The sequence below is a fragment of the Pangasianodon hypophthalmus genome, chromosome 18 (assembly GCF_027358585.1).
Source record: "Pangasianodon hypophthalmus isolate fPanHyp1 chromosome 18, fPanHyp1.pri, whole genome shotgun sequence".
Lineage (NCBI taxonomy): Eukaryota > Metazoa > Chordata > Actinopteri > Siluriformes > Pangasiidae > Pangasianodon > Pangasianodon hypophthalmus.
In genome coordinates, this window is record NC_069727.1 from 3,365,608 (window position 1) to 3,391,796 (window position 26,189).

At 38.2% G+C, this 26,189-nt stretch overlaps 2 protein-coding genes across 3 annotated transcripts in view; one reads left to right on the forward strand and one right to left on the reverse strand.

The window, feature by feature from the left end:
• The window catches only part of lrmp (lymphoid-restricted membrane protein), a 40,746-nt gene extending 28,947 nt beyond the window's left edge, over positions 1 to 11,799 (forward strand). The window contains exons 30-37 of one of the 2 annotated variants that reach the window (XM_034313253.2): positions 35 to 175; positions 2,642 to 2,776; positions 4,121 to 4,268; positions 4,665 to 4,705; positions 5,402 to 5,470; positions 5,562 to 5,614; positions 5,921 to 6,007; positions 10,311 to 11,799. In XM_034313253.2, coding sequence (XP_034169144.2) covers positions 35 to 175; positions 2,642 to 2,776; positions 4,121 to 4,268; positions 4,665 to 4,705; positions 5,402 to 5,470; positions 5,562 to 5,614; positions 5,921 to 6,007; positions 10,311 to 10,596 — 960 coding nt within the window. In that variant the 3' untranslated portion in view covers positions 10,597 to 11,799. The remainder of the gene's footprint in view (positions 1 to 34; positions 176 to 2,641; positions 2,777 to 4,120; positions 4,269 to 4,664; positions 4,706 to 5,401; positions 5,471 to 5,561; positions 5,615 to 5,920; positions 6,008 to 10,310) is intronic. The other variant, XM_034313252.2, reaches the window with a different exon arrangement.
• Positions 11,800 to 12,322: 523 nt separating this feature from the next.
• dnai7 (dynein axonemal intermediate chain 7) lies at positions 12,323 to 25,681 on the reverse strand. Its single transcript, XM_053241606.1, is given in 16 exon segments — positions 12,323 to 13,087; positions 14,857 to 14,970; positions 15,095 to 15,253; positions 16,092 to 16,306; positions 17,274 to 17,451; positions 17,531 to 17,694; positions 18,680 to 18,803; positions 18,904 to 19,213; positions 20,319 to 20,422; positions 20,752 to 20,886; positions 21,009 to 21,146; positions 21,404 to 21,508; positions 21,615 to 21,706; positions 22,166 to 22,253; positions 24,478 to 24,552; positions 25,625 to 25,681. Coding segments are annotated over 16 exon segments (2,334 nt in total). The 3' UTR covers positions 12,323 to 12,811.
• Positions 25,682 to 26,189: the final 508 nt, after the last annotated feature.

The window sequence follows — 26,189 nt, forward strand, 5'->3', positions numbered from 1 at the left end:
TGTGTTGTAATGGGGTGTGTGTGTTTGGTACCAGGCCGAGTTCCTCCGTCTGTCTCTGAGTCACCGCTGTGACATGTTCACTCTGGAGAAGAGACTTCATCTGGAGGAGCGATCACGGAACCTGGCTGAGGAGAACGTACGCCGAGAAGTGTCCAGCTGTCAGGGTCTGCTCCAGGTGTGTGTGCGCCCTTGTGTGTGTGCGTATAATATATTTGTAAGGAGAGAAGTGAAAAAGAAAGGAAGAAGGAAATAATGGCGAAGAAAGAAAGCAGTCAGACAAAGAAAGAAGTAAGAGAGACAAAGAATGATGAAGGAAGAAGTGAATAAAATGCAGAAGAAAGAAAAAATCAAATAAAAAAATAAACAGAAGGAAAGAATAAAGATGTCAGAAAGACATAAAGGAAGGAAGAGAGAAAGAAGGAAAAGTGAACAAGGAAGAAAATAAATGAGGAAGAAAAAAGAAAGGAAGAAGGAAAGAAGCAAAAAGGAAATAAATGAGAGAAATAAAGAAAGAAGGAGAGAAGTGAGAAAGAAAGGAAGAACAAAAAATGAGGAAAGAATTGACAAAGAAGGTCAGTGATGCAGAATGAAGTGAGAGAAGGAAAGAGGTAAAAAATGGGGAAGAAAGAAGTGAAAAAGTAAACATGAAAAAGTAGGAAAGAATCAATGAAAAAAGGAAGGAAATCAATGAGACAACTGAGAAAGAAAGGAAAGAAAGTAGTAAGAAAGAAAGAATTATCTAATGCAGAAAATGATGAAATCTGATCGGACGGTCAGACTGCGTCAGGATGTTTAACGATGTGTGTAACAGTATGAGTAATAATATGAGTAATAAGGTGAGTAACAATGTGTAAGGATGTGTGTAATAATGTGTAACAATGTGAGTAAGGATGTGTGTAAGGCATTGAAATGGCATGAGTAATGATGTGTAAAAATGTGAGTAACGATGTGCAACGGCATGAGTAATGATGTGTGTAAGGATGTGTAATGGACTGAGTAGCAATGTGTGTAAGGATGTGTAACGGCGTGAGTAATGATGTCAGTAACGACGTGTGTAAGGATGTGTAACGGCGTGAGTGTCAGTGACGACGTGTGTAAGGATGTGTAATGGCGTGAGTAATGATGTCAGTAACGACGTGTGTAAGGATGTGTAACGGCGTGAGTAATGATGTCAGTAACGACGTGTGTAAGGATGTAACGGCGTGAGTAATGATGTCAGTAACGACGTGTGTAAGGATGTAACGGCGTGAGTAATGATGTCAGTAACGACGTGTGTAAGGATGTAACAGCGTGAGTAATGATGTCAGTAACGACGTGTGTAAGGATGTGTAACGGCCTGAGTGATGTCAGTGACGATGTGTGTAAGGATGTGTAATGGTGTAAGTAATGATGTCAGTGATGTGTAACGGCGTGAGTGTCAGTAACGACGTGTGTAAGGATGTAACAGCGTGAGTAATGATGTCAGTAACGACGTGTGTAAGGATGTGTAACGGCCTGAGTGATGTCAGTGACGATGTGTGTAAGGATGTGTAATGGTGTAAGTAATGATGTCAGTGATGTGTAACGGCGTGAGTGTCAGTAACGACGTGTGTAAGGATGTGTAACAGCGTGAGTAATGATGTCAGTAACGACGTGTGTAAGGATGTAACGGCGTGAGTAATGATGTCAGTAACGACGTGTGTAAGGATGTGTAACGGCGTGAGTAATGATGTCAGTAATGACGTGTGTAAGGATGTGTAACGGCGTGAGTAATGATGTCAGTAACGACGTGTGTAAGGATGTAACGGCGTGAGTAATGTCAGTAACGACGTGTGTAACGGCGTGAGAAACGATGCGAGTGTAAAGGGTTAACTTTGGTGCACAGTGAGAGGACAGAGGGTCTGGGATTTTCTCTCTGCTCATTTACATGAACGCTTTGCATGTGCATGATGTGACACGACTCAACTGACTTTCACTTTATTCACACTGTTCATGTTTCTAAATCTTTCCCTGGTGTGATTACAGACTTCACTGACGTTACATACAGCCACTGAGGGGTTTTCAAGGAAACAGGATTTCCTCAGGTTTCTCAGATTTGTGGGATTTTTTTACATTTATTTATTCATTTGGCTTGTGTTTTTATCCAACATCCAAATTACCTTTGAGAAAGGAGTAGGAAAGAAAGAAAAAGACGTGTGGAGGAAGGAAAGAAGGGAGAGAGGAGAGAAAGAAGTAAGGAAGGAAAGTGAGAGAGCAGAAAAGAAAGAGGTGAGAGAGAAGGAAAAAGCAAAGGAATAAAATTGAGAAATCGTGAAAGAAAGAAGCAAAGGAACGAGACTTGAGAAAGAAGAAAAGAGGTTAAATGGAAGGAAAGAGAAAGAAAAGGACAGAAGTGAGAGAGAAAGGAAAGCAGTAAGAAAGAATGAAAGCGAGATGGAAGGGAATTAGTGATAAAGAAAAAGAAAGGTAAAAAAAAGTAAAGAAAAAGAATTTGGCTGATGCTTTTATCCAAGGTAAATTACTTTTGAGAAACAGGTGATGAAGAAAGAAAGAAGTAACGACAGAAATAGAACCGACGCACACTAATGTGCATTGTTTAATTAAAAAGTGTGTCTTGTGTCATGAGAGCTGAAGGTTTTGGGTGGCTGTGTTCTTCCCTCAGGCTCTGATCCCTCTGTGTGGTGATGATAACCCGTCACTGGAGATCATCCAGCGGCTGCAGAAGAACCTGGAGATCCTGCTCCAGTCTGTGACTCGAGTGGCCAGTCGCTCTGAAATGCTGGGCTCCATTCACCAGGTCCGTGCTCTTGAGCATGTCCTGATAAATACCGTCCAATCATCTCGGGTCTTTCCAGATCGTTTTATTTACTTCATAATACTTTCATAAATACAAACCAACGAGCAAACAAAGCAATGAGGCGCTATTGTGTTTGCAATATGTTCCACTACAGATGCATTTCCTGTACACAAACAAGTCATATGTCAGTACAATAGTAATCATGTTTTAACATTTATAACGCTGTTCTAAAGCATTCATGTAGACATTTTACAGCTGTGATTATTTGTGTGGCGATTTGGGGAAAACCCTACACATGGTGCTACACAGCTGTGAACACAACAGGCTTTTCCTGTACTGAAACATGTTTCTCATTTACAGGTTTCTCAACCAGAAGTAACGTTCTAGCATGATATCAATTAAAAGGCAGAAAATTGCATTTAAAGCTTTCATTCCGATTTCACCGAAAGATGCCACGCCTACCGTTACATTCATAACCTCATTGAAAACGGCATTACTGCCAAATTATAACAAAATATATGTTTACAAAGTGAAATAAATTCTCACTTTGATTATCAGCATCATCCACATCAGTGTCACCACCTCATCACCTGGTGTAAAAGTCTCTCGCGACGTTTAAATGCAACCCCCGCTTTCGTCTTTGTTCACGCTAACGTCAGTGTGGAAAATAATCACTGATTCATTCCTTCACTTCTGCTAGATCTATTTCTTGTCATTAAGGTCTTTTTAAAACTTTTTCTGCTGTCATTTGTACAGAGTGTAAGCGCTCTTCTCTGTTTTGATGATGACGTGACGGCACAGAAGCATCGCAGACGTTTCTACAACCGCTGTCTGATTTACAAACTGAACTGATTAGGCTTCCGGCCGTTTAGATTCTACACGTAATTATCTGAAAACTTGATCGGATTTATCCAAGCGCGTCAAAACGCTTGCTAGCTGACTGTATTTGCTGCTGTATTTAAACTGACTCCTTACACAAGGTGTGGTTAGAAAATAACCTAAATAAAAACATTTCCACAACCTTCTAGAGAAATGTGTTCGTATTCGTAGAAGAAAAAAGCCCAGTTTTGTTCAAAACCAGATTTTTCATTATTTTTCCCAGACAGTCAAAGGGTTATGAAGACTATATGACAGCTAAATGAATAGAAATGGATTACAGACTTCATAGATAATACTTAAAGCATGAATGTGCCTGTACGACAGGATTTAAACGAACGTATAAACCTTTATTAGCCTTTCATAAATCCTCAGTGTTATATTATTTAATGCTAAATGATGTTATTAAAGCGCTATGTTGGTAACTTGTGGATTACTCATGCCACTTGTGTGTGTGTGTGTGTGTAGGAGTCTCGCATGGGGAAAGCGGTGGAGGTGATGATTCAACACGTGGAGAACTTGAGGAGGACGTACACTAAAGAACATGCCGAGCTGCTGGAGCTCCGAGAGAACCACTTGCAGAAAGACAGGTCCTTCAGCTCCCACGCGGACCGGGGTAACACACACACACACAAACACACACTAGTGTGCATGCTTATGTGTTTACTTGCAAGTTTTATGGCCTCATGTCGGCCACACAGCCTTTCTTCCGTCACTTTCTTCCTCCATCGTTTTTACCAGATTGAAGCTGTAGATTTGCTTTTGCCGAATTAAAAGCCGTTCCTTTCTTTCTCACGAACCCTTCGCCTCAATGGCTAAACACAATGACTTTCAGAGAAACCTGTTTTTGCAAGAGCCCTCTATGGGAAAGAAAAGCATGGTGGATTAATGAAGCCTTAGATATTAATGAACTTCTACATTTACACCAAGATGCTTTTTGCTCCAAATGAACAGCCGTTGTGTTTGCTTCCTTGCTTCTGAATATAAATAATCTTCATGATTTTCCCTGTAGATGATTTCAGGAAGAAAAAGGCCAGCCCCGAATTCTACAAGGTGCGTGCAAGAAAGATGAATGCCACAGCACATTAAAGGAATACACAAGTGTACTTTAGCATATGTGTCATTACCATAGACAAAAAATTCAACGAAACAAACTGTACTGAAAAATCTAATATTACAATGGACTGATAGGTTAAATTAACTTATATAACATGATGCTATTGAATTCTCGATTCTGATTGGTCAGAAGGTGTTGATTTAATTTTAATAATAGCAGCTGACGGTAGTGTAACTAGAAATCTCCAGTTTATATTAATGTGCTCATTGTACTATGTTATCGTTTCTATAGAAACAGCTCATTCACAGGGACTCGTATGGCAGATGCTCCATGAAAAATAAACAAGTTTAAAAACCTGATTATAATACATATACTCATTGATCTGGTGAAGGAGTAGACATTGATTTAACATTTAAGGAAGGAGTCTCCTTTGTCAAAGGAAAATCTGTACGCAATACATGTCTCTGTGAATGAGCTGTTACTATAGAAACGAATATAGAAGCTGCTCTTATAGAAGTATAATCAACACCTCCTGACCAATCAGTATCCAGAATTCAACAGAGCCTTGTTATAGTGGTATAATAAGTAAGATATGATATATTGTGCAACGCGGCTGTAGTTAAACTTTCATGGTATTTTAATAAAGATGTCTTTAGCCATGTTCTGCATGTTGTGTGTGTGTGTATATATAGGTAGCGGCCCGTCGTGTCAGCATAGCTGCCATCCCACGCAGCACCGGAACGCTGGCACCCAGTGACATGGTGAGAAAGCAATTGTACAGACTTAAACACTTTTAGACGGAGATTGTCTGAAAGGAGAGAGAAAGTGACCAGGTGTATTTTAAATCCACAGGCTAAAGATGTCACGGAGGCGGAGATGGAGAAGCTGGGACGTAGGTCACCCAGGTATGTAGCAGGAGGAGAGGCGTTAATGTGGCACCTGGAATAAGTTTATTCTCTAGGGTTATAATGCTTTGAATTTCAGGAAGTGAAAAATTTGCCCTTCAGTTCATGGTTATTTTTAAGAACATCATCTCAGATCCTGTGTGACCAGAGGAACGTCTGGCACTAGTCTAAGATCAAGTTTTGCCTTTCATACACCGTGGAAAGCCTGATCTTAGGTCAGATATGACATGACGTACGTTGTGCAGCATGTTTCATCTTAGCATTTTGAGACATTGTGTGTGTATGTATGTGTGTGACGCTTCACAGGAACATGCTTGGAAAGAGCACACAGCGGGCGCCTCTAAAGCGTTTTATTAGTTGCGCTGAGACAGAAGGTCCCGCTCTTAGGAATAGGTAAGAAAGGTTTCAGCACGCCGACCGTCTCCGCCGCCTGCTTTTGACGTCCGTCAAATGACATTACGAGAAAAACATCATCTGAAAATTGCCACACTTATGTTGGTTTTTTGAGATGAAGTCTTTCTTGAAAGTATGTTTTGCAGCATCATCATCAACTAACAGTGCAGGTACGAGTGTGGTGCAGATCTTCTCTGTAGCTCGCTTGCTTTTGATTCAGGAAGCAACCAACATCGAGGGAAAACCAATCAAAATCATTATATTTAAAAGCAAAGAGTTGTGCCTGTCTTTTTAAAATGAACAACTGACACATTGTTCTGTGTTTCGCTTCACTTCAGGGGTGCAGCTCTGATTTTCAAGTGTTACTAACTATAATATAATAAGTTTTTGGCTTGTTAGTAAGAAATACAATACTTCAATACATGGTAAAGACACATCACACCACTTCAGAGTTTAATAATACTTTATACCACAGTGCTGTTGAATTCTCAAATCAGAAGGTGTGGATTAATTTTCCATAACAGCAGCTCCCACAGTAGTTCCGGCTGTAACATATAGCTAACAATAGCTTTATCTTAATAAACTTGTTCGAATACGTTATTGTTTCTATAGTAACAGCTCATTCACAAGAAAAACGTCTAACCATTGATTACGGAGATGATCTTTTGTTAGGACATGTTTATGTAACATTTATGGAAGGAGTCTCCAGTGTCAGTGCTTTGTAACAGTCAGTAAATTTTCCATCACAGGAAAGTCTTCAGGACAGAGGAGTTGATTCTTTATGAATTTTTCGGTATTTCTGTGAGCCCTTGAAGAACCAAAACTGATTCTATATTTTAACCTATTATTATATGTGCATCTATTCTCTAATCTGAATATGGGTCACTTATTTTTTTGTTTCATAATAGCTTAAAAATTGCATTCCTAGCGAACCAACAACATGATCAAAGCATGACATTCATTGTGTGAGGAAATCACTCTTAGCTAGCCAGGTTTTAGAGAGACATCTTTAGGCAGACTGACCCCTGTGTTTGTTAAACTGGCTCCCTACACAACATGATCTTTACAGGAAGACAGCATAGGCAAGATTAAACGCAAAATAAAACCATTGCCATGAAGTGTGCTGAAAAAAACCCAATTTTGGCTAAAATCAGATTTGAGAATTCACCAGTACAGTGGTATAATAAATCATAATGTACAGTATGTTTATGTTTAATGTATTAGCACCCTCTGCAGGTAGTTACATGCAAAAACACTTGAAGGCCACAGTAACCCTCGACAGCCCTGATTTGGAATCTCAGAAATTGTGTTAAAGGAAAAATTCACCCTGAACAATGTACATATTTATATTTATAACTAAAATGTGATATCCAATGGCGTCAGAGATTCATTTTATTCTAAATTTTCCTACATTACCCACAGTGCCATTCGAGTACCTGCTGTGGTGCAGTGGGATTTTAGCCCTCGGTTCAGCTCTACCTAAACAGAGTGATGCAGCGGTGCTTTAGTCTTTCTAGCTCTCTCACTTCCTCATCTGTACCCTCTGCTCAAACAAATCAGCTTCCAAAGCTTCACCTTTCACGCTAACACCACCATCATCGCCATCGCGCTCTTCATCTCGTGTATGTGTATATATAACCGCATCGAGTACCTGAAGTAACTCGGCAAAACTGCGTCATATATCTACGTTGCATTCGAGGACCTTTGAGTCGAGCATTTGCATCACCGTCTCCACTGCTTCTATGCTGAGTTTTTCATTAATATGATGAAGGCTGAACTTTATCACCTTTGTTTGAGAATAATGCAAATACAGCACTAACAAAGCAATTAACAGATCACAAATATTTCAACCTAAACATATTTAAAGTGTTGCAGGGTGGACTTTTCCTTTCATAATGATTCTCCAGCCTAATCAGTGGCCTTACACTCAGTTCTTTATGAGCTTTTGCCTGAAAACTTCATGAAATATTGCTTTTTGCAGCCAGTCTACTTTTATATTTTGAACACTTTCTTGCTTTTCTTGCATTTTTAGCTGCTTTGTAATGCACCATCTCTATACTGTGTGCACTACACACTGAAGTTTTGGTCTTTTTTTTCTTTCCCCCCACAAAATGTGAAGTGTAATGGTGTTAATATGTTGAATATCCTATTTCCAGAAATTTCTTTCCAGAATTTTCTGCAGATTGCAGATCCTGTCAGTTTAGTTTAGTCATCTAAGCGAGGTGTAAAAATTAACTTCTGATTGATTTTAATAATCCTCTCAGAAATTCTGTCCAGGTAGTTTTAAATATTATTTAAATGTTACTCAAAATACTCTCAGAAATCACAGATGAAAGAAAATGTCCTAAAAATCCTCTTGGATCCTGTCAGGTTAGCATAACTTAGCTTGCTGGCTAGTATTAACGTTGAAAATTATGTCTTAGCTTTAAAAATCCTCTGAGAAATTCTGTCAGGTTAGCTTAATTTAGCTAGCTGGCTAGTATTAGCACAGTGAAGATTATGAATAGGCTTTAAGATGTCTCTCAGAAATCCAGTCCAGTTAGCTTAATTAAGATAGCTAGTTAGCATTAGCAATGAAGATTATGAATATGACCTAAAAATCCTTTCTCAAATTCTGTCCACTTCTGACAAATTCTGTAATTAGCTTCTGTTAGTTAACTGGCTAGCTTTAGCAGTGAAGATGAACATTTTATTTTACAAATTATAATTTATAAGCAAACACTCTCAAACTTTATGCTGTCAGAAATTTTATGCTGTCAGAAAACATGAAAATTCCCATCAGGTAAGCTTAATTTAGCTAGCTGGATAGTCTTAGCAATGAAGATGATGATTTATAAAAACCCTTTTAGAAGAAGATTAAAAATCCTTGTAGAATTCCTGTCAGTTTAGCATTACTTAGCTAACTGGCTAGTATTAGTACAGTGAAGACTGTAACAACTCTCAGAAATCCTGTTTAGTTAGTGTAATTGAGAAAGCTAGCTAATATTAGCCATGGAGATTAGTAAGCGTGTATTAGTTGACAGGTTAGCTTATTTCAGTTAGCCAGCTAGCCAAAAGCACAGTGAAAATTAGCATGCTACTTACCAAGGGGAATAGGCTTTACAAAAATAGCCTCTCAGAATTCCTGTCACTTTCGCTCAGTTGAGAAAAGCTGGCTAGCATTAGCAGTCAGGATTGTGTACTTTTTATGTATGTGACCTAAAATCCTCTCAGAAATCTAACAGCTAGTTGACTAGCTTTAGCAGCGATAATAAACTTAAAAGTCCTCCCTGAAATTTTGTCAGTTTGGTGTCTCATCAGTGCTAAAGCTAGTCAACTAGCTAAAATGTGCTGAAAGGATTTTTATAAGTCAGATAAATCACATAATTGCCAACAGGGTTTTAAAGTTTGTTAACTAGCCGGCATTAGCAGTGAGGATTATGAACATTTAAAAAATACGGCTTAAAAATCCTCTCAGGAATCATTTCAGGTTAACTCACGTGAGCTAGCTTGGGAGAAGTTACAATATATGTGTTTTTTTTTTTTTTTTTTTTTTTTTTTTTTTTGTGTGTGTGTGTGTGTGTGTGTGTGTTGCTATATACTTTATGTGACAGCTTTGTGCTGTCATTGCTATGTGCTTTTCTAGCACTTCATGTGCTGTTTGTTGCTGGAGAAACACAGCTGTCAATTACTCCCTGATCTCTCTCTCACTCCCACGCACACACACACTCACTCACTCACGCACTCACTCTCTCTCTCTCTCTCTCACACACACACACACACACACACACACTCTCTCTCTCTCTCTCTCTCTCTCTCTCTCTCTCTCACACACACACACACACACACACACACACACACACACACACACACACACACACACACACAATATAGGACTTTTAGTAGCTAGAATTAAGTTGTAGTTGGAGATATACTGTACTTTTCTTGAATCTACCACTGGTAAATGCTTAGTAATTGACAAATCTTTAGTTTTCCCAAAAATATTCCATCTTTTATAGATTTAGACAAGTCGTCAGTCATGAGTTATTGGCTAAATGATGTTCCATAACAGTAGGTTATGTCGATTTATCAGGGGAGAAGACACACTCTTGGAGCACTCTCTCACAATATAGTGAAGACTGAATGGAGCAGTTGCATGTGAGACATCGTTGTGATGTAAATTGTGAACATCATGCTGTTTGTGCGCTCTGGGCTTCTGCTGTGTACCTATAACAGCACAAAAACTCAATCACCTCAGATATTCCTTTATAATAAATTGTGGTGCGCATGACATTGTACTCATTCTCTTTTATTTCTAAAACAGCAATCCAAGTCCCACACCGAGCAACAATCCGAGTCCTACGACTGAACTGGCGTCGCCTTTTGGGGTGAAAGCGCATCCTCCTGAGCTATCTGAAGCTCCTAAGGGTGTCTGCACCTGGGCGGCTTTGATGGTGGTGCTGGCCGCCTTCGTAGCGGTGTTGGGCAAGATGCTGATACAACCGGCTGCGGACGCAGCGCCTGTGGGCACCGGTGACTCCTGGATGGCCATCCAGCAGATTCTGTGGCCCTACACAGGGCTCCGGCACAACGGCCAGCCCCCTGTTTAGCAGTGTGATGCCCCCTAGTGGCCGGGAGGCTAGTAGCGACAATCAGAGAGATCATGAAGCACTTTTTAAAAACAGCAAAACGACTGCTTGGAGGAATAGTACGACCAAGTACACTTTTTTTTTTCCTTTCATAAGAACAGATAGGAACTTGTTTGAACACCATCGTCAAATGGTTAGCAGTTATATAATGTGAATGTTTCATCCGATCGGGAAAAAGAACTTTGCATCTGGCTTCCTGTGCTGAATCTCTGGACACAGATTGAAGCGGCTACCTTTTTAACGTTTTTACGCTCTGATGATATCGATGTTTTTACTGACAGTTGAAGGAGTAATGAACTGCCGTTTTTAAAAAAAAATTGTGCTGTTTGAAGTTATAATTTATTTTAACGTTTATTGCTTTAGCCTGAGTGTGGGGTGTAAATAATATCCAAGCAGTTAAGTTTTTATTCATCTTCAGTTTCAAAGTTTCAAACACACATTTCTTTTTTTTTTTTTTTTTTTAATTAATTAATTAATATTATTATTCAATTTGGTGTGCACTATTATGGATTCATACACTTCTGTATGTTCCAAAGATGGGGAGGAAAAACGAGCTTTGATACAATAAAGTTACTAATCCAATTGCGATCACCACTTGCTGCAGATATCAGATATGCAGTGGATTTTACTGTACTTTTTTCCCTTAGCTACATTTTCTCTCTGCTTAATGTGTACCTTTTTGTTTTTGGGCTAAAATCAGCCAGTAAATTTGAATCTTTCTGAAAGCAGAAATTTGTCCAGGTTCCTCAATCTGATGTGGATTTGGGTTTAAACCTTGGTGGTGAGGGATTGATTAGGTGATTATCTTGAATTAAATTATCCCAATTCCAAACTTTTCTATTAGTTCACCATCGTTTTGAACATCCTGCCTGCGCATTACATTGAATTTTGTGTAAATCTGCTGCCATTTGTGGACTTCAAAAAGTTTAACAAGGTGGTTGTCAGTTTGTATACACATCTTGTTTAGGTCATACATTTTAAGTATTCAGATTGTATTTACTTTCGTATTTATCATACTTTCTTAAGTGTAAAAGTTTGCACACTCTTAAGACCAATGAAAGACACATTAAATTTATGCTAGTGTTTGGTTTCACAGATTATCACAAGTAAGAATAATTGCCAAATAGTGTAAAAAAAAAATTAAAGAGTACATTTCCAGTAAGTTTCCATTTTCTTTTCTGATTGTAATATAAATACCTTCTTAACCACCTTCATGTTTTCTTTTGATTTTTTCCCCCTACTTATTACTTTTGATTACTATTTTCAAACTATGTTGCTTATGTACTGGATTGGTCTTTTCTTGTTGCAGGATATGCCCACATTTCATTTTTTTGGAATTAAATTTTTTAAATTCCAAAACGGAAGCACCGAAATGATGGAGGATGTAAATTTTTGCACTCAGTTGTATATTTCAGACGTGATTGGAAACTGTAGTCACTTGCAATTTTAGTGAAATGGACTTTGTACTGTGGAAAGAAATGCTCTGTCGGCCAAACGGTGACGCTTCTTGATGCAAGGAAACTTAAGATTAAACATCGTACTAATGGACTGTATTGGTCCGTACCGATTAAAAATATATATATCTCCAGTGCTCTCCAGATTTATCAGCACCCTTCATAAAAATGAGCAATATACACGATTTTAAATTTCCACTCAATAGCATTGTATCTCAAAGACGTGTGCTAAAATGACTGATGTTCCTAAGCAACATTTTAAAGAAATGCAAACAAATTAATTCTTGAAAAGTGTATTATTTTTCATCTTAGTCCTCAGGAGCTCTGTAGCTGCCTGTAGCTGTGTCCTTTTTCTATATAAAATTATAAACACACATGTAAAATCCGTTTGTCAGGCATTACCATGGGCAAAAACAAAGAAGTTTAACTGCAAACAGTTTAGATGGTTGTTGAGCTTCACAAATCGGGTAACGGATATAAAAATATATACACATAAGCAATTAAAAATACCATTAAGCACGATTAGGGTGCTAAAAAGGTTCACATGTCGGAAACAGTTGTTAATGTGCTAGGAATTGAAGCTATTAGAGAAAAATCGTTTAATATTTACTCTAAAGAATATCGATTAAAAAAAGAAAAAGATGTGTGTGATGTTAAATGAAGATGTATGTGTTCAGTTTGGTGAAATATAAGTGTGTGAGAGAGAGAGAGAGAGAGAGAGATCAGGAGAAGGTGAGCAAGCGGGTGGCACACAGCAGTCTCTGCACCGTATCAATGAAAAGGTAGTGGGTGTGGTCTAATTTGTCCCGCCCCTCCGGGCTGACACCGTCTCTGAGCATGTGCAGAAAAGTGGAGTGGAACTCGGTTTCCTCGGCCAGCTCCGGTGAGAATCCGTCACTCTTTTCGGTCATCTTCAAACGCTGACTCCTCTGAGCACCGAGCAAGTACAGAGACCACGCCTCCTCTGGCACAGGCCCCGCCTCCAGGTGCTCGCATGCCTATGAGGGGTGTTAGCACAGGCATCCGAGTCTGTCGAGTCCTCACAAATTAATTTGTACTGATTTATTTAATAAGTAAATAAATAAATATGCAAGCAAGCAGTTTTTTTTTTCTTGGGAATAGTGGACTTTTTTAAGCTTTAAAGTGATAGTGTGTGTGTATGTTAGAGACGTAGCTATGAAAGGGGGGAAAAAGCATTTTGCTCCATTTCCAAAGAAAATAAACGATCTTACTGGAGTAGCAAAGTCCCTTTATTTATGCTAATTATCTAATAAATATGCACTAGGCATAAACATCATGAAAATCTTTTCATAGTCTTTTATAATTCACATTCTTTGACAGCTTTAAAAAAAAAAAACAACAGTGAACATTGCTTACTTCCTATAACTCCATTAACTACTATGCTAGCTAAAAACTAGCGTTGCTCAGTCAAGCTCTGCTCATAAGAAGGGACAAATTAATTTCAAGTCTCTTAGCCAGTGCTAGCTAGGATGCTCAAGACAGTCATGTACTTTGGTATTATATGATTAAGTGCTAACGCTAAATTAGCAACATAGTTAAACAGTTTAGCTAATTAGTGTAATCTATAGATGTAGCTAATGTTACTTTGCTCAGCTAGCAAGCTGATTATCTGGCTAATGGCTAACAAGTCCATCAAAGATTTACTGACACCAGAAACTGCCTCAAACAACTAGCTGACATTAGCAGTTGGATAATACTAACAATAATAATATTGCACGTTAATTTCTTACTCACGGGATTTCACCTCAGCTTTCGTTGTAGCCACTTTTCTGGAATTTTCCACAGGTCACACGTGGCCATTTCTGAAGTTTTTTTAAAAATAAGTGTCTAAACAAAGTTCTTCATTCTTCATCAAATCTCTCCCGCTTTCATTCTAGCTAATTCTAGCTAAATTCTAGCTAAATTCTAGCTAATATGCGAGTGTTCAGCTGCAATCACTTGATGTGGCAGAATTCTTTGACGGAATGGCAGTCATAGTTTTTAATCTAACATTAGCTAGCATTAGCGTAGAGCTGTGTTCATGTCGAACATTAGCACATCTTTGCCTAATCTTACAGAGTAATTTATCAGTTGATTCATTTTTATTTTAAGATATTATTCTATTGGAAGCATGACATGTTTATGTACTCATTCACCTCACTTCCGGGTTTGGTCCCGGAAATTGGGGCCGTCAGAAACCTCCCAAAATTCCAACTCATAATTTCCATGTGATGATGTGTTTTCTCAAATGTTAGCTAGCTGGTATAATAATAATAACACCCAGGAGTCAATGTTCCCAATGACCAATCACTGATCACCTTTTTTCTCAACGACCAATCACTGATCACTGTTTTCGCCTATGACCAATCACTGAGCACCGTTTTTCCCAATGACCAATCACTGATCACCGTTTCCCCTATGACCAATCACTGATCACCATTTTTCCCAATGACCAATCACTGATCACCATTTCCCCTATGACCAATCACTGATCACTGTTTTTCTCAATGACCAGATCTCCATTGTTTATCCCAAGCACGCACTTCTTTGTTCTTCATTTTAAACTTTCATCTTGGAGATATTTACAATCAATAAAAGTGAACTGTGTGCTAATTCAGTGGCTTTTGAAAATCTTCTTCATGTAACATGTTTCGATATCCAAATTAGACTATGATGTCATCTGGCGACTTCTAGCGACCCTGAAAAGAGCTGGCAATGCTGTTTCTGGCTATGCCACAGGTGTGTGTGTGTGTGTGTGTGTGTGTACCTGAAGAACGAGATGCTCCTGTCCGCACTGAGCGTTCCACTGACTCCGAGAAAAAGCAAAAGCTGAGGACACCAAGGCCATCTGCTCGTACGCCGCGTGCTCTATCAGCGGGTCCTAAAGAACTGAAACCCTCTCAGTACTGTCTCAGTAATTCTTTACAGCTGGACGTTCAGCTCACGAAAATGTTTCATCACTCATTCAAGTGCAGTCATGAATACAAACACATTAGCGTGATTACCTTGGCACTGACTGTAACGTACTTATCCGAATACTCGCTAACGAATACGTTGACTCCGGCGCGTCTCATGGCTGTCTGTAGAGCAGGGAGACTCATCCATTTACCCAGGATATGGTTCAGTCCAGGAGCCTGAGCCATCTGAAGCATGCACTGATTCCCCTGAGACAAACGAAGTTTTAAAACTTTATATCCCGTCTCAGTACATGCACAAGCTAAACACTAAGCTAATGGAAGACATAAGCAAGAATTCATTCATTTTCCAGAAGTATTGGCACCTGTTATAAAAATGAGCATTTAAAATGAATAACATGCAATATATAATAATTTAAAGTTAAATGAGACTGGATGAGACTGTGTACTCATTTTAATATTTTTTCAAACTACATTTTTAAAAGTAGTGCAATTATTTATATAAAACACTGGCTACATGATTATCAGCACCCCCATTAACTGACTGAAAACTCGTTTGTCTGTTTTGTGTTGAAAGCTTTTTGATTTTTTCTCGAGTTTCTGAAGAATGAGATCCATAAGTTTTAGAATTTATTTTTTTTTTTCCCCATAAGGATGACATTATATTCACATTATATTCTTAAGGGGTGCCAATAATTTTGTTTCACATGCTTCCTATTTAAATAAAAACTATTCTTTTTGGTTTAATTCTGATGAAAATATTTTTATTAAATTACCATTTTTATTTTTATTGGTCTTATTTCATTATTATTATTGTATTTTTTTTTAATCATGTTTATCCTATAACTTTATTATTGTATTTTTAGTAATTTTGCAGTAGATTGAGGGGAAATCATGTGTTTATTTTATAACTGTACCTATTATCTTTACAGGTGCCAATAATTTTAGAACGGACTGTACCATTAGTTCCGCGTTGGTTTATATGTACCAGAATTCGACTGCATTAATTCCAGGTCATTATACGACTAAAGAGCGAGTGTCCTGCTGTGGCCGTGAAGCCCGTCCCTGCACTGTGTCTACTACTCGCCTGGACACTGATGCTGACTTCAGTGAGCGCTGCAGTGATGGTGAGCGTGACCGAGTCCTGACCCTGAGGTCGAAGCTCCCAACACTGAAACGGCATGTTGACGTGCGTCTCCTGTAGCAGAGTGAAGGCACAGAAAGCGTCCATCTTAAAGGAGATGCTGCGCGCCTCGCTGTTGTATGACGTCTCGGCGATGCAGTCCGTTCGCCAGTGCTGACCTACGACCAAATTACACGATGCAGAAGAGTGGCGTGAATTTAAGAAAAGTACATATGAAGTGCATGAAGTGAAGTTTAGCTCAAGGTGTTGAAATCTGAATCCACAAGGAAAGAATTTGGAGAGAAGGAAAGTCTTTCCTAGCTGGCCATATGGGGAGAAATCTTTAAAAATGGCCATGGTCATCCTAATTTAAAAAAAAAAAAACATTAAAATAAAAACAATGTAATTTTTAAAGTCTAAAATTCATATAAACTTCAAAGCCACAATTATTATTTTTCAGCAAATAAAACTGTGAAAATGATTATTCTATTTAAATGTAGAATAAATCAAATTTAATCCTATATACAGTAAATATTTATATACAGTAAATAAAACACTTGGGGGCTTGCAGTTATAGGAAAATAATCAACGACTGGAGTTACTGTTCCTATTCCGTAACTGATTATCTTCCTACAACAGCACGTTATAAAGTGTTTCATTCCTCTTTTACCACAGAAATTTGCAATTGATTAAAATGTTGTATTTATTAAAGAATGACACATCATACTTTTTATCTGTTTATAGTTACATTTAACGTTGTGAAACAAGTTAGTTCCTGTGCTCACACGTTACAGCGGCTATAAATACTCATTCCAACGCCTCTTTTTTTCTCTTTCTTGAAGTTAAAGTCGTGAAGATGTTCCTGTTGCACTGTTACAAAGCGCTGACACTGGAGACTCCTTCCATAAATGTTAAAGAAAGCTTTAGGATATCAGCGATTATACATTTTTAATCCCTTTATCATCATTTATCATACAAGTCCCTGTGTAAGTTGTTACAATAGAAATGATAACGTATCAGAACATGAGATTTGCAGCTGCACTATTGTTAGAGCTGCCGTTAAAGGAAACTAATCAACAGCTTCTGACCAATCAGAATTGAGAATTCAGTAGTGATGTGGTTTAATCGTTTATAGTATCAGATTACCGACTGGGTCCCATCGCGCCACCTGTGGCTCCTGCATGAAGATCACAGACTCGGGCAGAACCACAGTGACCCCTACAGGTGGGGAAGAGAGTGTACCGCTGTCCTCCAGCTTCGCTGACACAGAGCTGTGAGGCTGTTCTGAGGGATACAGGAAGTCCTGGAGACCTGTATCCAATATCTGTGACAACACACACACACATTTATTCTCCAGATGTCTTAAATTATGTATTTGAGGGTGTTATTTTGAGGATATTCACCTCTGTCAGCTCCCAGTCGTTGATGGTGAGAGACTGGGGTGGTAGATGGAACACGTCAAAGTAGTAGACTCCGCCCAGGGGCGTGTACCGATGCAGATCGACGATGTGCAGCTCGGTGTTGTCGGTCGGTGGCTCCACTACAGTCGGTTCAGGGTCAGCCTCGTCTGGGGAGAATAAAGGGTTTCATATATGAGCCAAAGCTACAACGAAGATTGCTTCCATCAAAAAATAATAAATAATACAGAGAAAAGCACTTTTCAGGTAGTTTGACAAGGTGGTTTTCACACTTGTGTTTTATTTTCTGGACTCTAACTGCTCTCAGCTCTGCATCCCGAATGATGTGATTAGTTATTTAACTTATCATGTTACTTCCTGTTTTAGATTTCGTGATGGCAGGGAAAGGGTTCTTACGGCCGGTGAAAGAGTCAGAATGCCTAATTGATACACTCTTTCTCCACCTATTCGTTCATATCCAATCAGCCAATCATGTAGCAGCAGCAGTGCAATGCATGAAACCATGCAGCTCAGGTCAAGAACCTTTGCTCACTTTAAATATCAGAATGAAGAAACAATGTGCCATGGCTGTTGGTACCAGTTTGAGTATTTCAGAAACTGCTGGTCTCCTGGGATTTTCACATGCAACAGTCTCTAGAGTTTACACAGAATGGGGTGAAAAACAAAAAAAAGCGTCCAGTTCTGCAGGCAGAAATGCTCTGTTGATGAGAGATCAGAAGCGAATGGCCAGACTGGTTCAAGCTGACAGGAAGGCTGTGGTAACGCAAATAACCACTCTTTACAACCACGGTGAGCAGAAAAGCATCCCAGAAAACAGAACATGTCCAACCTCGAGGTGGATGGGCTACAAAAGAAGAAGACCACCCACTTCGGGGTCCACTCCTGTCAGCCAAGAACAGGAATCTGAAGAATTGAGGTTGTTCTGAAAGAAATCCCAAGCCCCGCCCCTAAACGAGCTCAGTCCTGGGGACAGACTCGGCAAGCGTGAAAACTTCCTTAGTGTCACGAGGGTAGAGTTGTAAAATTTTTAAAGAATATAAAATGAGTTCTTAGATTCGAAAAAGAAGCGCTTGTTCTTGTCCAGACAGTGTCAATGTTTTGCGAAAGGTTTTTGAATATTTCTCTGATTCCAACCTTCTGCTTCTCCAGAGGAGGTCACTCCTTCCACGTTGCTCTCCGAATGATCCTCTGCCTCCTCCTGTAGGCTTAGTGAAGAACTTTTCCTCCCCTCTTTAGCTGAGTGCACACTAACTTTACTCTGAAACACACACACACACACACACACACACACACCATATCAATATCAGCACATCTTCCCGTTGAAGACGTATGTCCTCAGCTCAGCACACTCTCCTCACCTTCTTGCCTTCAGATGATTTAAGTGACTGGAGATCGTCCTTTTCTTGCTGTACACTTTCTCTCCCCTCGTCTTCTCCCATCATCTCTCCATCCTCCAGCACTTTAGGGGTCTCACTGAGAGTCTCAGCGTCTGCTTCGACTTCTTCTTCTTCTGTAGCAGGACTTTTATTCTGAGCTTGTGTCCGGACGCTCAGGTGGCTCAGGTGATCGTAGCGGGTGTGAAGGATCCGCACGCAAATGTCACTCATAGCCAGCGGTTTAGGAAGCTCGAAGCTCAGCCCCGCCTCCTGGAAATGGTAGCCTTTAAATCTACATGGAAAACACACACGAGTTGAGCGTCAACACTTGGAATATACACTCACTTTTTTAAGCATCTTCAGGCATCTCTGAAAGGTCACCAATTTTTTTTTTCTTCAGGAATCTAATTTTAATATCAAGAGCTGCTGCTGTAACGAATATCTCATGAGTTAAGCACAAGGAAAAAAGTGGTCAAATGTCTTTTTTTAATGTTTTAAAGTATTTATCAGATACAATCTACATTTTGAGAATTTCTTTTTTTACTTTAATTAAATATTTTTCTTAATATTTAATTAAAATAAAATTTTATATATTTATTGTATGTTTTTTTTTTAACAGTGTTACTTTTACTTTTTATCATACATGGTGTTACATGTATTTTATTTAATTACATTCATTTGTTTTAATTGTTAGTTAATTTGAATATTTTTCTTTCTAAAAAAGAAATCCTCAGTTGTTAACTTGTACGTAAAACCCTTAAGGATTCAAAGAGGACAAAGAACTACTCAAAGAACCCTTCGAGGAACCCTTTTGTTAACAAGGTTCCTCTCAGAAATGTCTCTAAAAGAGGAATCCTCACTTGTTAAGTTATACATAGAAACCTTAAGGGTTTAAAGACGACTAATACTACTAATACTACCCAAAGAACCCTTAAGGAAACCTGTTTTAAAGGGGTTCCTCTTGGAACCTTTTCTAAAAGAGAAAATCCTCAGGAGGTAAGTTGTACATAGAACCTCTGCTCTGAAAGGATGAACATTTAGTGGGCTAAATTTAGTCGTTTTTATCTAAAAGTGCTTTAAGCTGAATTTCATTCTGATTATTATTATGATAATTAGTGTTGAGGGATTGAATTAGGTTTTTATCTCACACCCTAAAAGGTTTTTCAGTTACTCGTTCTAGTAGGAACACTTATGGGTTCTATGTGGAACCCTAAAATAATCCCTTTCAGAGAGGAAGCTAAGAACACTAGTATACAAGCACATGCACATATAAGCACATGACTGGAGTGAAAACAGCTTTAAAAGAACATTTTTACATACATAGGTACTTTAAATGTTTAAGTTAAAGAGAGGACGAAGAAATATAATGAAATATAGTGAAGTGAAGACGCACTTACCTGGGATTTTTGTTGATGTTTGCCCACAAGCACAGAGTGATGTGATCATCTCGCACTATCTTCTGCATGTTCCCGGTCTCGATGTCTGAACAAGTCTTAGCTGACTGAAAACATAAATAAATATATACTTTTTTAATACCACAGCAGTGTTGAATTCTGGACTCTGATTGGTCAGAAAGTGTTGATTCATTTTCTATAACAGCAGCTCTGACAGTAGTGCAGCTGCAGATCACTGCTTTATATTAATTCGCAAATTACTGTGGTATAAGAGGAATAAAACACTTCGGGATGTGCTGTTATAGAAAAATGATCAACGTCGGGGTGGTATGGTTAACTCTGCGCCATCAAACCACCCCGTCGTTGATAATTTTCCTATCACAGCACACCCAAGTGTTGATGTAGTATGATTTATTATTGCTTTCTCCACTTTTACCTTCAGGATCTCCTCAGCAGCTTTCTGGTGTTTGGCGTGGATGAGACACTGCAGAGACCGAAGTGTGTCCTGATACACCTGAATAATCTCGGGTTCAGTCTCCTGACTCAAACGAAGCTCCAGTTCATCTGTTAGCTAAACCCAGAAAAAAACAACACTCTCACATCAATAGCAGATCTTTTTTTTTTCCCTCCAGAGTACTAGCTCAGTATCAAGCGAAAACATTGTAACCGGAGCTCAGGTGACTGGATTCGTACTCGCAAGGCCAAAGCACATTGCTGTAGGATGGTCTGGATGTCCACCTCTGGGTCCTCCTTCCACAGAGTGATGAAGGTATTGATCTCGGGTTGAACAGCGGGGTTTGGACTGCCGTCACAAATCATGTACCGATCCCACTACAGAGACAGAGCTGATGTTCATCAAACGTCTAATACTGTCTAAATAACAAAGGTACATGAAAGGTGGCATGATTCTGTGGTGCCTGTCAGGCTAAAAGTTGTTCCTAACTACCCAAATTGGGAGAAACTTTAATTTAATTTAATTACTCAGAAAATAAAACAGTACCGAGAACAGAACCCTGAAGCACCCCAAGTCAATTTTCAATTATCTAAATAACCTAAAAAACAAACATTTAATGGCAGCAGTCCATTACTTCAGCTTTCTCCCTGGCTGCAGCTTCCCACATGTTCACTTCTTTCTGGTTTTCCTCCAATACGATGCGTAGTTCATTCAGCTCATCCTCTCTTCGCTCTCTGTCCTGTTACACATAAACACACTGACTCAATTATTTCACCCCCATGACGTTGTGTAAAGCTTTGCAGTTGTGTTTTGCACCAAAAAAAATTGATAAAACCGGATCTGACCTTTAACTCGAGTCTCAGTCGTTCTTCCTCTTCCTTTTGTTCTCTCTCCAGCCTCTCCTTCTCTTCTTGCTCAGCAATCAGGCGAGCTTCCTCTGCCACAGGGGTACGTACAATAATTAATATGCATCAAAGATGGGCATTAAAGGTGCCGTCTGTTATATTTAGAGCTCTGGATAATTTATTTACATTCCCATGTGACCAAGGATCTGAGCTAACGAGGGAAAAAGGGTCCATTTTAATTTCAGATCATCTTGCAAAAGCTAGCGCTGCAGAATATCATTTTACAGTTTCCCGGCGTGGAGAAAAAAAGACGGAAACAAGGTCTCTAAATTGATACAGAGACGATGGGCGGCTTTTTTTTTTTAATTTTTCTTTTTTTAAAGCAATAAGATAATGACATTTGTTTTGCAGCATCTCAAAATCTGAGAGTTGGGAATTTCCTCAATGCTCTTTAGCTAGTTATCTTGGATTAAGAATTATCTTAAAATATTATTGTTGAAAAAAAAAAAAAAAAAGGAAGTAGAATGGCAGTAAAAGTTGTAAAGCTGTACCCTCCTCCTTGAGTCTCTGTTCTTCTTCCTCTTTCTTCAACCTCTCCTTCTCGGCCTTGCTGAGCTTGCTTTGTTTCTTCTTGGCAGGCTTCGTTCATATGATCATATGAGGAGAAGTAAAGGAAAGATGAGGATTGATCAGGTTACTGTTTAGAGTTTACAGTGATAGTCTGAATGGAGATCTGATACATCAGTTAAATAAAGTCCCAGAAATAACAAAGAATAAGTTGCACCAGCAAAGAATAAGCTCAGGATAAGCTCTAACCTGGATTAAATCCATTAACTTTAAACCTTCTTTAGGAATAATTACAACTGTATGTAGAAAAGCGTTTGCTCATTTTCTCTAGCCAGTAATTATACAGGGAAAGTTCCTGGTATTCAGAGTCAGGTTACGCAGCTGCGCTTTTCTGGGCTCCTCATTCAGATTATATAAATTATACCTGTGTGCGGTTCACGCCTCAGCGTTCAGTGTCAATGAACGACTCTTGCTTTTCAGTACCTCGCCCTTGCGCTTAACATTTCTACTTTCTTCACTTTCTGCTATCTTCTATCTGCTATCCATTGCTGTATCAGGTCAAGTGAAATGTATTAGATGACCAAGTGCAAACGTAAACATCAGGAGCATTTGCAAGTGGTCATCTAATACTTTTCACTTTACTACTTGAAACACTTTCAAAACAACGCAGAAATACAGAACGGGAACATGAACGAAGATATTTGCATGCTAATTTACTACATAAAGCCTTGTTTAATCAAAGCAAATCATTATGTTTCTATAAACTATTTCAAAGCATTTTATTTGGCTTTTTTTTTTTAAATTCAGAAATGAAACTGCAACAGAAATTATTGTGATCTGATGTAATTTCATTTCTGAATAAAAAAAGACAAATAAAATGCTTTGAAATAATTTATAGAAACACAGCAGTTGATTTCCTACGATCAAACAAGGCTTTATGTAGTAAATTAGCGTGCAATTGTCTTCGTTCGTGTTTGCCTTCTGTATTTCTGTGTTGATTTGAAAGCTCTGTATAACTATAGGCATGTCTTAACCTCCTGGTAGAGGCAACCAGGTTTTTGGCTTAAGTATCTTCACAAGGAAAAAAAAAAAACAGCCCCAAAGCATCGCCGATCTACGTCTGTATTTTACGGTGGGTCTGTATTGGCTGTTTTCCTTGTATGTAGGACGAATGTGTTTCTATTTTAAAATCCACTCCTCATTATTTTAAAAACAGTGAAACGGGGCGTATGTGTGTCCCATATAGTGCTCTACTCCCTATATTACCTGAAAATGACATTTTCTACAATGCATTATGGGTAATCTGGACCTTCTAGAGCAGGGGTCCTTGAACCTTTAGGTATAAAACAAACTGCACGACTTCCTTCACTTTTTATACGAATAAAGTTGAAAAATTGTATTTTATTTATTTTACGAATCCATTTCAAGTATTCTGAATATGAATCTCATTACTCAAATGTGCACAGGAATATTTTGGCTATTTTTCCAGAAGCCATAGATCTTTTAACTCCTTTAACTTTCCATTCACAGGATACACTTTTATTCAAATTGTCATTAGATTAAACGTTATCTATTTGACTTGTTTTTGAGTTATTCAGAAACTCAAGTGACCAATCAAACAGACTAATCACTATAAAAACTCAGTAATGAATATAATAACTTGGAGAATGAGTGGTTGTGATTTTCACCACTAACAAAATAATAATAATTAAACATAATAATAATAATTAAAGCAATGCATTCTGGGATTTAGATCCATTGGATATAAATGGAAAATTAGTGTACTATGTAAGGAAAAAGTGGTACAGTTTAGGACATTAATTAATCCCAGGTCAAGAGTTTGATTTATTAAGGCATGGATGAGATTTACCTGAAATTATTAAATAATATAAAACTCAGATCAGCAAATCCTACATTCACTTTAAACTCTGTTTAATTTAACAAAAACCTTTGCTGATGATGATGATGCAATCCACCATGATGGGCTTTTATTCATTTCTTTATTTAGTTTTAAATCTATCTAGTTGCTGATAAGGTAAATAAAATAAATAATTAGCTAATTATAGATATTTTGGTTCTTATATTCTAACATTCAATGCAAATTCATGCTAAATTTGTGACGTCAGAGTAACTTTAAAATTTCAGCAAGGCAAAAAAAAACCTTAAAGGAGTTCAATTGGTTCACTCGGTGGCATTAAAGCTAAATTAATTGTATTTATTTTATACATAGTTATTAAGGTTAATATTATTAATCTTAATTTGTTTCATTAATGTAATTTTTGCCAGACTTCCTTACCATGTTTACGACTTCAGCGTTGGTAGTTGGTAGCATCTAGTTGCCATGGGAACAATACACCAACGTGAACGTGCACTGGTCAGGGTTGCCAGATTGATATAATTAAATAGACAAATCTTGACCTTAAAACGCGAGAAGTTTCTGTTATATCGAGTTATTATTCTGTTTTATCCTGCTTTGTCAATGATTTTATATTTTTTTTATTACTTCTTCAACTTACTTTATCAATTTATATCATCATATTTTGTATTAGATTTCATTTCTTTTTGACATTACTTTCTATCATGTAGATTCTATCATGTAGCAGTTTAGCAGATACTTATTGAGTGATATATAAATAAAACCGACCATTAACTGTTTATTCATAATTATAGCTTTTTAATATTTCTATCAAAACTACAACCCAAAACCCCAAAAAACGTTATTTCACCGACTGTACAATAGAGAGGGATTATTTACAATCTGGCAACACGGAGCTCTCGCAGTATTTTGGTTTCAACGCAAGATGGCGGCGTGTAACAGTCTAACAGTGTAATAGTGTAACAGTTAATCCACAAGCAGGCGCCGTGTAGCAGGTGGGAGGAGATGAGAAATAAAGTGTTAAAAACATACACTGCCCTCGAGAATTCATAAAAATGAGCAAAAACACACATGTAAACATAATAACCCGAGCAGGAAGTGACATTTTGAGCTCAAATATACAGATACAGTGTATTGTTTTACTTTCAACTTCATTTCATTTCTTCATCTTCAGTCAGGTCATCTTTATCCTGGTCAGGGCCAAGGTGGATCCGGAGTGTGTCCAGGGAATAACCCGGCAGTCCATCACACACACACACACACACACACACACCCCTAAGGCACTTTACTGAAGCCAATCTACTTATAGCAGGATTTTGGTAGATGGAGGAAACTGGAGAACCCAGAGGTAACCCTCATGGACACGGGGAGAACATGTGAAACTTTACAAAGACAGAAACATGAGCTATCCAGTTCACCAAAGTCCATACAAATTATTTAAAGCTGAACTTATCTGTATTGTTTACCTATGGCTCCTAGATCATTTACAAAAAAAAAGCTAGCAAGATTACCATTGCTTTATACTTGCTGTGTCACATTTTTTTTGTCAATTTTTTTCTATACTCACGCCAATTTCTGTATTATCGCCTTCTTGTTTGCAGCAAATTCTGGTCCACTCGTCCATGTGGAAAATCCGAAGCTCCTTCACATTCCCAGCTTTAATTCGGACCTCAAGTTTTTAACAGGACTCAAATCCGGAGAGTGAGATTATCACTGAAACGTATTGTTTTTCCCATTTCTGTGTTAGTTTGAAGGAATGCTTGGCTCATCATCTTGTTGAAATTTCTATCTATGGCAATGTCTTAACCTCCTTGCAGAGGTAAGCAGGTTTTGAGCTGAAATATCCTGGTGTGTAGCAGACCACGACATCTGACCACAACGCAGATGCCTAGTGGCGCTTGGTGAAGTTCAGCGACTGCATTTTGTGAGAAGCTCACAGGAAGTGCTACGTTCTTGCAACCCTTCCAAACAGCTTGTTATACAAGTGGTGTTTAATGGTTGATTTTGAAAATTGACAACCACAAGAAACAAACCAAAAAAAAAAAAAAAATCAAGAATTACATTTTGTATAAAAAAAACTATATATATATATATATATATATATATATATATATATATATATATATATATAT